The 11,835-nt window shown below is 34.7% G+C and overlaps 1 protein-coding gene across 1 annotated transcript; it reads right to left on the minus strand.

Annotated features, from left to right (window-relative positions):
• Nucleotides 1–1,953: 1,953 nt before the first annotated feature.
• LOC107762453 (uncharacterized) lies at nt 1,954–10,717 on the minus strand. Its single transcript, XM_016580811.2, has 13 exons — nt 10,141–10,717; nt 9,212–9,364; nt 8,689–8,901; nt 8,511–8,600; nt 8,244–8,363; nt 7,386–7,655; nt 6,546–6,708; nt 5,853–5,930; nt 4,916–5,016; nt 4,597–4,767; nt 3,612–3,686; nt 3,375–3,479; nt 1,954–2,595 (listed from the first exon to the last, which is right to left on the minus strand). The coding sequence occupies exons 1-13, from the start codon at nt 10,534–10,536 to the stop codon at nt 2,257–2,259; spliced, it is 2,274 nt and encodes a 757-aa protein (XP_016436297.1). The 5' UTR covers nt 10,537–10,717; the 3' UTR covers nt 1,954–2,256.
• Nucleotides 10,718–11,835: the final 1,118 nt, after the last annotated feature.

Below are 11,835 nucleotides of genomic sequence, written 5' to 3' on the forward strand. Positions count from 1 at the left end.
AATACCACTTTTCCGTTAATAAAATTATCAGCTCTTTAGATTGAAGCATATAAGTATAGTGCTAATCGCTTAGTGCCAGTGGCATAGACAAAAACAATTTCATTCTTAATTCAATTATTTCTTACTATATAAAGAGTTTTAATTTTATATATTGGCGGTATACAAATATTTACACAATTAAGCCATTACTTATAAGGTAATATCTGGTAATGTTTATGATAAGTATTAATTAATAACACGATAAAAATATAATTATGTTAGCTATACTATAATTTATAAAATATTTACACAATTTGTATAACTTAATTTCCTGTCTAACTTGCTGAAAGGTTGGGCTGAAACCGAAAGCTCTTTACAACGATAATTATGAATTGATGCTTGATTTATTATGGTGACCTATGATCAATATATTGATAATTCCTTTAATATTGTCCGATGAAAAATGATTATGAAAGATAATCATGATTATGTCGAATGTTCAAGTCCTATACGTTTAAATTTTCTCTGAGTATCATAATCGAATATGCTCACCAAATAGCAACTTTACATATCTTAATTGCCCCACAGCTGATTTTAATTTGTATTCAATCATGAAAATAATTCGAAAAAAGCATCATCTTTTGCTTAATATAAATATAATCATACAATTAAAAGAGCTAGCGTTTATTCGTTGGAAAGTTTGTTCAAGCCCAGGAAATAAAATCACCTTTTGTAGCAGCACTTTAGCCCTAAACTAAAGTGGAATTTTCGGCGCGAATTCGTATTAGTCGGGCTCCAAAACAGAAATGGATCCAGTGTGCAAATACCCAAAAAAAAAAGAGGAGGGGGTTTTGGGTGGGGGGTGGGGGTGGGGGAGTTGCTTGAAGCCATGCATTAATGTGATTTACTATAAGTATATTGTGAATGATTGATTGAGGAAAGGTTCTTTTGTTTCCAACCCTTCTTCTGATATGACATCTGTTGCTTTAATCACTTAAGCTTTTGAAATGATTGTTTGTTTATGCTTTTTAAATCTCAGTTATCTTTAATTTAATCAAAGCCCCATTGCTTTAATGATTATGATTAAGTTGATAAAAGGACATCTCACAAAATAACGCCCAACAAAACGTGACGTTTGGTTTGTCCCACAACTCTTTCGATTGTCGATACTTTGATTCTCCATTATTGTATGGTAGATTAATTAACTTTCATTTAGCTTTAGTTATCTAAATTTGTCGTATTTTGAGCTAGCATATTGAGCATAGGTTGTACTAGAAGGAAAAATTTAAGAAGTCTAGTTGGTTGACTGTCTGAACTTTTATCTTGTCGATCGGTATAAGTTCAATTTCCTACCTTATAATCTCTTTCCCGTTCCCCTTCCCCTCCACGTATAATTGAAAAAATTAAAAAGAAAAAGTAAAGGTTGTGCTAGGATAAAGCGAGAACCAATCGAAATACCAAAGAATCTACGTATCCGCTACTAGTATTCCTATCCCAAATATGCTTTGTCCAATAAGATTAAAAATATAATTGGATTTCTAGATAATGATTGATGAATAATTAGCATTTCAAGTGTACGGTGATGCCTCATATGATCAAGCTGGTCGGTTGAATACCTTTCGTCAAAAAATTATATTGTTTATATAAATCTAATTGATTGTCAAAACTGTACCTATTGAAGAGGTCTATCATGCCTATCTGTAACTTTTAACTCCTATCTACAATGGAATTCAAAAATTAAAAGGTCTATCATGCCTATCTTTAACTTTTAACTCCTATCTACAATGGAATTCAAAAATTAAAATGAATATGCCCTGAAATGATTTCCCTTAAAGTAGAAAAATGATGTTCATATTTCACAGTAAAAAAAAAGAGCGTGTAACAAAGAGAACGATATACAATATTCATGCACATGCATATCATTTGTAACGTTTGAGTAAAAACACATGAATATGTCACGAATAGACAAAATCAGCCAAAAGCTATAATCCATCTTTACTTGGTATTTTCTTCTCCCTGATTACAAATATTCAAAACCAATTCAACGGTTATTTACAATAAGTTAGTAGCAATTGACAACATTCTTGATACCAACTACTTAGTAGAATAAATATGTAACTATTGACAAAATATTGTAATACAATTGATACAAAAATATGGGGAGAAAAAAAAAACCATGAAAAATGTTCACTATCATCTAATTCTGTGTATTATCTGTCATATTTGACACAGCATACAACAAAATCTTGTGGTAAAGTTAAGGTTTGTAATTTCTTCTCACTTATCATTTCCACAGCAGCAATATTGACAACAAGCAAAGCAACCTAAACATCCCAATGCACCTAGCAATTGTGAGAGTGCAATTGCACACTGATGATTCATCTTTGAACATGTCCTAATACAGCAACCGCAACAGCAGCATATACCACACAATTTTCCGCAACAATTAGACGTTGCTTTCGCAATAATCTCTGCAGCTTCGTCCTCTGACTCGATGGCTCCAGGAGGAATATTCTCAATCGTCGCTGTGATGTTACCAAAACCAATGCCAAGGTAGAGTAGCAGTATTGTCGTCTCTACTATACGCTCCTCTATCTTCTCAGCATCAGAATGAACCTGAAATACGACGAGTATAATAATGAAATGAACTATTTTAGCAAATGATAGTTAATTCTGACTCTTGTGTCTATTACTCCATTATGAGAACACATGTTTCTTGACAAACTCAAACTTGTTTTCTTATTAGTCTGGTATGAGGTTTCCCTTTGTTGGATTTCAATGCAGTGGCAGAGCCACCTTATCCCAAGGTCCAAAAACTTACACTATGTATATATGTATGTGTGGATATATATATACACGGTACCCTTGACTTTTTCGTGTGTCTACTTCTTTTTATTTAGATACCCCTTAGTGAAAATTCTGACTCCGCTACAGTTTCAATGCCATAAATATTTAAAAGTACCCTTACAATGAAGTAAATACTAGACTATGGTTGCTTGACTCTTTATGAAGATTGTCAAGAGTGACGCGAAAGTGAACTTCTAGAGCTGGTGACTACTCATTTACCATGTAAATGAATGAGCTACAATAAAGGGCAGCCTTGTGCACTAAGCTCCCGTTATGCGCGAGGTCTATGGAAGGGCCGGACCACAAGGGTCTATTGTACGCAGCCTTACCCTGCATTTTTGCAAGATGTTGTATTTCCACGGCTTGAACCCGTGACCTCCTAATCACATGGCAGCAACTTAGAATGAGCTACAATAGAATAGACTAAATGAAAAAGTTGTCATTTGTGAAACCTGAGGTTACCAAATTGTCTACTCAGAATTGTTGATCTAAATATGTCAGAATGTCTTAGTTTACTGAAATTGAAGCTCAACAAATTCCATGCATACCTTCCTTTTCGTGGTTGGCTTAACGACCCTTACTCTTTCTGTCGATACCAATGTCATGCGTGCATACTCAGAGATTACTGCATTTTGTGCACTCATTTTTGCTATCTGTCAACAAAGGAGAAGGGCTCAGTAATGTGAAAACTACTTGAGAACTAAGTCAAGAATATTAAGGGTGAAATAATAGGATCAGGATAAACGATTCATATATTCAAACATAAACAGTAGGAGTTCAATAACCTTCTGCGCGAGATCCTTATTTTCTGTAAACCAGGCCTGAGCTGTGAGTATTTCAACCTGCTGCTTCACCATTATCTGCATATTCAATATACAAGGACTTAAAACCAAAATAAAAGCTGAGCATCTTAAACCAAGTGCACTAATTTGGAAACTGGAAATCAATAGAGTAATATGTATTTCAGCGGAAAGACATATTCTCATCTGTTCAATCAAGAATCCGGACAGATAAAATGTTCATAAAGAACAAACATTCAAGTTTACCTTAATATGGTATGCATTTATAGATTGGGAACTCCTTATTTAGTAATGAAAAGGCTTGATGAAAGCAGAATGGTATTCCGGATTCATAAACTCTTGACCATAACTTATTTAGGATTAAGGCGTGATTGATTGATCACAAAATATTTTATGCATGTAGTTCTGTATATACCTGACTCGTACTTAAAAGTTTAACCGACCCTTTGCTGATAGCACTAACACCGGAAATTTTCAGTTGACATAGGAGGAGCATATTAAAGGAAACTGAACCTTTCCTTTTTTTTGTCTTACCAATAACATAGCAATAAGATTGAAGATGCTAACTATTATTGTATAAGTACGTATATATAGGCCATATTGGAAGGGCAACCCGTCCTCTTGATCTGAAGTGCGAAAAGAAGGATCCCCTTTTTCATGTCTTCCACTTATCAATTCCAGCCTAAAAATGCGACCATATAACTTTGCACAGACACAGTAAAACGGAGTGCAAGAAAACCTTCAATAGGACGCATACAAAACTGTCTCTAACCATCGAACGATTATATGATTCACAGGCATATGAATGGCCATCCGGCCAATAGGACCAATATGGATACTGGAATTTCGCTGGATCATGCATTTATTGTGATTTCCTTTTTACTCTTGGGACGAAATATGCAGATTTTAAAAGCTATAAAACATGTCATTTCTTTTGAAAATGCATCTATAACTGAGTTTTCTTCCTTACCTTGTCAAGAGGTATGTCTTTGGACTCAATCCCTTTTAACTCCACAGAGAAATTACTCATGTCTGCTAGGATTCCTTTAGCTTTGATCATCTCAGGAAATACTCCTCGGTATCTGCCCGATAAGACTAATGGTTCTTCAGAAGATAAGTCTGGAATTTGAGAGGGAAATACCTGTCATGAAAATTTAAATATCAGTATTAATAATATGCAAATTAGAGCTTCCATTCCATTCTTGAGCTATTTGTAATTACGTCTGTCTTTTGAAATGACAGACAAAACTCGAAATAAGTCATCAAAAACATAATATTCATAAGCGCACCTCGAATTCTTCAAGACCATCAAGGTTCTCAAAGGCAATATTCGCAAGGATGATGGATGGTGCCCTGGAGAACAGCCTCTCCAAACGAACTTCGAGTGATTCTGAACAAACACAAATATGAGAAATGGCATTAAAGCAGGCAAGCTATGTCTAAGTATCTTTAGCAAAACAGGACCAAATGCACTGCTTCAAAACACCAGCCTTAGAAACAATGTTTTTGGGAGACACTTGGAAACTACATCTACATGATAAAAAAAACATTTTCCTCATGATTACAACAACAACAACAAAAAAAAACAGTGTAATCCCATAAGTGGGGTTTGGGGAGGGTAGTGTCTAAGTGTGTACGCAGACATTACCCCTACCTTCTAAAGATAAAGAGGTTGTTTCTGAGAGACACTCGGCTCAAGGAACACTGAAAATAAAGCAACCAAGTAACAAACAATAGTAACAACAAGGTAATATGGCATCATTGACGTCGGCGTCGCATTAGCATGGCCGACCCAAAAGGCACGGCCAAGTCCAAGATGAGCACGACCGTCAAATATTTTCCTCATGATTACCCAAAGTAAATTGTGCTATTTTTCAGCTACCAGATAATGAGGGGCCAGATATGTAAAATTTCTAGACAACAATATAATGACATCCATGTGCTCACGATAGGAAAATATTAACCTCCATCACAACAATAGAAACTCTTTGTTTGATTTTGGAGCATTATTGATAAAAATTGGCGGACATTAAATTGGAGTATATGTAGGAATCTACAAGTAAGATCTTGTACTTGATAGTATGTGTTCAATTAATTATGCAGAAATCAAAAGGTAATAAACTTATAGCAGATCAGTTGAATGAAATCAAGCCATTCAATCATGTGACAACATTTGGGCAGCAGTTATCGAAAGAAGAACTTTGCACAAGTAAAAGAAGAACTCACCAACATCTAAAGCAGCATCATAATGGCCACGGCTCATCATTGCTAGTGTGCGCAGAAAATAGTGGTTGCAGAACAATCCTGAAAAATATCTCAAATTAGAATCAGATGTTGAAAGAGCATATATCTAATGCACTAAGGAGAAATTACTTATTGCAGAAAGAGAATCAAGGCACAATGATACGAAGCAGCATGCGACCATTCAGATTTAGGTGTCTACAATGAGCAGCAATGATATGGCAATGAGCTAGTAACAGCCTCAAAACAAACCTGAAGACCAACTGCTTACTAAGTTTGTAAATATATAGAGCAATAACAAATGCAAAACTATTGAGATTGAGAAGAGTTTTGAGATAACGTTACGTGGCTTTAAAATGATGACAATGGCAAGCTATTCTAACATGGACTGGGAAGTTTTGAGACAATGTCACTCAGGGGCGGATGTAGTGTGTTAGCGACGAGTTTAATTGAACCCATAACTTTCGATACGGAGTAAAAAATTTGTGTAATTTTTTTTATACTTACAAAAATAGTAGATATGAACCCATAACTTCAAAAATATAATGGGTTCAATGCTAAAAACCTTAAAAGTTGAATCCATAGAATTTAAATCCTGGATCCGTTCTGATGTCACTTGGTTTTAAAACAAAGCATAGAGGAGATCATAGGGCTGATGATGCTGCACATAATGTATACCTATGCCAAACGTGTAAAGTCGTGGGCGCATTGTTCTGTTCTGTGTTAGATGACTCTTCATGAATTCACAGATCTGTTTTTCATCTTCAACAGCTCCGTCCGTGATCAGGAAAATGATAGGCATGGATTCTCCAGCATTAGATTTAGATAACATCCCTATAGCCTGATAAAGCAACAAGGCACTGCTGTCAGATTTGTCACCGAAAAGGATAGATATCTACTTTCTTGATTTAAGTAAAAGTTGGAGATCTCGATCAATCAACTACACCTCAATCCCAAACTAGTTGGATTGGCAATACAAATGCTCATATCCATTCAGCTCTACTTAAGTCCATTCCAAACCAATACTAAATAATTTGTCTTTTAAGGCAAATTAGGATTCTCTAAAGCTACAAGTTCTCGAACTCTCGCCTTTGCTTGAGAGATCAAGGGTTAATGAAGTTGTTGACAGAAATTATGTAAATGTAATAAATGCATTTATCTGAGATAATACTGGAATAGGTGTTATATCATGACAGACCACTAGACCAGCATCGCAGTTCATGTAAAATTTAAAAGCAAAGAACCGTATAGTTTATATAGTTGTTTACAGCAATTAATGATAAGTGTAATAAATGCATTTCCTCAGTGCTGCTGTTCATAAACATAAACTAATCGTCAGATTTACGAGTTCAGCAGCTTCATAAACACAAGGCGGAACACTATTACTTTTCTTTCCATTTTCTTTAAGTAAAAGATTGATATTATCCCAGGTTTCATCTGCTCCAACTTGAAACTAAGAATAGGAACACTGATAAATGGTAGCATACAACTGAAAAGTCAATGAGAAGATAAGATAACCTGTTTCAATGGATTCAAGATATTTAGGCCGCCACCAGCAATAAAGTTCATGTCAATCCACTGAGTTGCATTGTCAATAGCCTCTTTGGTTGCAACCTCTAATGATGATGAAAATAGGTACTCTTCACTGTTGAAAGCGATTATATTAAACAAATCTTGGGGATCAAGTTTTGATAACGCTACAGAGAGAGCTTGTTTGGTATCGTCGATTGGTTTTCCCTTCATGCTCCCACTTATATCAACAACAAATATCACTTCCTTTCTGAAGACCTATCATAAAGTTGAAAAGAAAAGGTTAATATATAAAGCTTTCCTTGTTTTCTAAAGGGAACAACAACATTCCCACATAGAATTCTCATTTCTAGCCAAATAAAAGGAGGAACATTAAGAACCAATAAAGGAAATCAAGTCATCATATTCATTGAAGTTAAGAATCTTTCTCATTCCAATAGCACATTTTATCCCTAATACTATTAAAAGATAAAACTGAACAAACAACGGAAAATAAATGTTTTCCTTTCTATAACTTATCCTTCCACCTTTTAAAGGTAAATGTAAATGCATATCAAGTATATTTCTTGGTGTATGAGTGAGTTATGCATCGGCACAGATGATCAAGAAACCTAAACCTGCAAATATTTTGTAGCTTGCTGTTCACACATGTTTTAGCAAGTTTACCACATTTTTTTTACCTGTAAGAGCAAGTTAGGACAACCAATCATCTGCATGACCCTAAATCAGTTTCTTGATTCAATAGATGCCAAGTTTAGAAGAATAACTACTTCAACTCTGCCAAGAATTAAACTTCTAGAGAAATCTTAAATGCAGAAGTAGGCAATGAAAAGAGAGTTATCAAACCTTTCTACCCTCCTCGACACCCGGAAAAAGATAGCAGCAGAACATCTCTCTCTGGTCAGTGTCATGTTGTGGCGGTGATTGCAGAAGTATACTGCCATGGTAAGTAGGACTTGAAGAAATCTGAAAACACAGTGACGACTAATGAGAGATCAGTTCCACACAACCCAAATCTTTGGAAAAGCTTTATAGTATCGCTTTAATGTTGCTACAAGAGATTGCGACATATTTGATAAATAAACTATTGCAACATATTATTCTAGGGTGTACCTTGTAACTAAACACAACGTCGTTACTTGACCAGTTAAGGACATCAGCTTCATAGAACAAGCGCAACTTTCCAGCTTCGTGTTCTAGCTCCTAAAAAACAAATATCAACACCAGTGTCACAGTTGTTTCATCCATCAACCACAAATTAAAAATCAGTAGAATGCAAGAAAAGCTTCACCTTAAGAGGGTGACTGATAGTCTTAGACGAAACCTTAGTCCCTGGACCACAATTAACATTTAACTGTATCTTTTCTTTCTTAGACATCTTCTTTCCAACTGGAGTCACGTATTCCGGGAAACTATAGGGTATGTTCAAGTTAAATTGGCCATCGCGATACAATAACTTCTGAGACCATCTAATTGTTACTGAGATACAGGTTCCACCATCAATCTGAAAAAGTAATTAACTCCATTAATAAACTGAACAAATGATACATGAAATAAGAAAGCAAATTATATATTCCCTCCGTTCCAGTTTACGTGACACTATTTCTTTATTAGTCCATTATTCCAAAAGAATGACAACATTTCTATATTTGGAAACATATAACTTTAAATTTTTCATTTTACCCTTAATCATGAGAAGAAATGTTATGGCATGTTTAAGATCAAAAGTTCTCATTTTTTTTAATACTTCGTGTCGAGTCAAATTATGTCACATAAATTGGAATGAAGGGAGTAGGATACAGTTAGATATTTACCTCTGGTATTGTAAGTGTAAAAATATGGGGCTTCAGAAAGCATCCATCTTCAACTTTGGCTAACTTTACATCTTCCCTTTCATCATCATCGGCCACCAGTTTAGTTCTGTAAGATTTCCTTGGTAACTCAACGTCGACACCTAGAATTGAACCCTGTTAGCCAAATAATGCATCACTTGAGGAACAAACAATCAGCAATGTTTCACTTCTGTGAAACAAGAGAACGATAAGGATTCACAAAATAAGAAAGCATTCAACAAGCACTTCCCAAAATCTACGCGAACTGAAACAAAGGATTTCTCCATTCAGAGAAGTTCTACATTAACTATTAAGGCTTAAACAAGAAAAGAATACCAAGCTCATTGCTTTCAAGTTATATATGCTTGCCTTTAACTTCCAAAAGCTTTTGACTTGTAGGAAAATTTGTGCAAGAACTCAACCAAAATCAATCAAACCTATAAAACCTAGTGTTATTAAAAGCCACTTCCATGCATTTTTTGCACGATTTTATTTTTATGCAGTAACAGTGAAAATAATATTTACACAATCAGGTCATTTTAAGGTATTTGCCGCTAACGCTTTATAATTAGCACTAATTGGTAAGCTAAATAGCACTTATGTGTCATAACATGTTAAAATACATTAATAGTATAAAAAGAATCGTTTCAAGCCTCAAACAGGTAATATCACTACACTATCTACTAGTCTGTTTCTACTCGAACTTCTGTCATGTCAAGCTTCCTAACCTACTTTGTACCACCCGGTACTACAAGGAGCAAATTCTATACTATTGCGCAAATTAGCTACCATTTTTAAGGATTAATGTTAATCATAGAGATTTATCTGTAACTACCCTGTAATTGAGTCATCATTGCTTAGAACTTTAAACTCTTACAATAAAGGAGATAATTATAAATTTCCGTAATTACCTGTTCGCCCATAGGAACAGCAATACGACAGTCACAGCTACGACTACTCATGACGCAATGCAAACGCCACGAACCCGTAACGGTAACAACCGCCGTATCGTAATAACAATCAGCCACAACCGAAATGCCGTTCATCTGAAGCGGAATCAAAGCAGGTGGATCGCACCTGCCATGCACGTGAGGTTGATAACTCGGAATATCCGGGTTATCAACAATGGCAGGATTCTCAATCACAGCATACATCATAGGTGACGTCGGCAAATACGACTGCGCCGCCTTGTCCATCGCCGTCATCGGCTTAGGCGGCGCAACCGCACGGTCCTTGCCGAAATATATTCTTTTTGATAGCCTTATTCCGTCTTCTACGCATTTCACAAATTCCTCCTGATACGTCATATTAAGATTCGCGGCTCAATAAAATTGGTCGCCTAAAGCTAAATAAGTTTTTTTCTTGAAATGAGGAGAAAGAGGTATAAGAATATTGATATGGTACAGATAATGGAGAAGAAGAGGATTGAAAAATGTGATTTCTTAGTCCTCTTCTTCTCTGGATCAAGCTAACTTCCCGACGCCGACCGACGTTTATGGTGTAATATTTTGCATATAAACTGTGTCACGGAGGAAGTGTCGGATGCGAACACGTTCTTGCCACGGTTCCAATGGCTGCCACCCATTCTTTTTTTCTTTTCTTTTTTCATTAAAAAAAATCAGGTATAGTTTCTCACTTATAATTTGGTCGACACTCTCAAAAATTACAGCTTTTTTGGAAGATTGTTATATAAAGTATCATATCATATTTTATTGTATTATACTATATTGTTTTGAAATATATAGTGTTTGGATAAATTGTACGTAATGCCTCCGTTTAAATTTCAATTTAGATGAGGTAGTCTCATTCGGCACGGAATTTAAGATTTTTTTTTTTGAAACTTGTGTTCTTAAAAGCTTAATGGGTAAAAGTTTTGTGGGACTATGATATTTTTGTGTTATAAAAGCTTCTCGTTGGGAGTAAAATGAAGAGTTTAAAGTTGAATTATTTTCAAATTTAAAAGTATGTCATTTATTTTGAAACAGACTAAAAAGAAAAATACCTCGTCTAATTTGAAACGAAGGGAGTATTGTTTACCGTCATTTCGTGATGTCATGCTTCAATAAGATGAAGAATAAACTTGCAATATTATTAAAAAAAATATGGTGCGAAGTAGAATTATTATATAAAAAGATAGGGTAAAGGATAAAATATAATTATTTATTAATAACGAAAGGCAAAATGAGAGAGAAAAAAATAAGGTAACGAGATGATTACACCAAATCAGTCATTCCATAAAGTGACATTTCTCCTACAAATTTAATGATATAATTAATATAATAAAATTTAAGTAAAAATCAAAATAAGCATTATATTTAAAATAATGATACAATACAATACAACATGTACATCTATCAAACAAGAAGTGGGTGTAATTTCTACTCCCCTAAATTATCGTTGCTCGTCTAAGAATTATAAGCAGAAATGTGTTTATTTATTTCTACTTTCCTGTCCAATCATTATTATTCGCAGATTCTTTTTCTCAATAAATATAAGTGATATGGCAACTTTTTTTTTTTTTTTTAAGAAATACTTATTCAACACTGTTTAATCAGAAAATAAGAATTTCAGTCAAAGCTTACTTTTAGAAGAACTCGGGTTACTGA

Source organism: Nicotiana tabacum, chromosome 8 (assembly GCF_000715075.1).
Source record: "Nicotiana tabacum cultivar K326 chromosome 8, ASM71507v2, whole genome shotgun sequence".
Classification (NCBI taxonomy): domain Eukaryota; kingdom Viridiplantae; phylum Streptophyta; class Magnoliopsida; order Solanales; family Solanaceae; genus Nicotiana; species Nicotiana tabacum.

What these genes read in the sequence shown, in the direction of transcription:
- LOC107762453 (XM_016580811.2), bottom strand. Translation starts at nt 10,536, where the DNA reads ATGACGTATCAGGAGGAATTTGTGAAATGCGTAGAAGACGGAATAAGG. An exon ending in ACGTTGTGTTTAGTTACAAG is followed by an intron (nt 8,364 to 8,510) that starts GTACACCCTAGA and finishes CTGTGTTTTCAG; the next exon opens with ATTTCTTCAAGTCCTACTTA. An exon ending in AGCCAACCACGAAAAGGAAG is followed by an intron (nt 2,596 to 3,374) that starts GTATGCATGGAA and finishes GTCGTATTTCAG; the next exon opens with GTTCATTCTGATGCTGAGAA.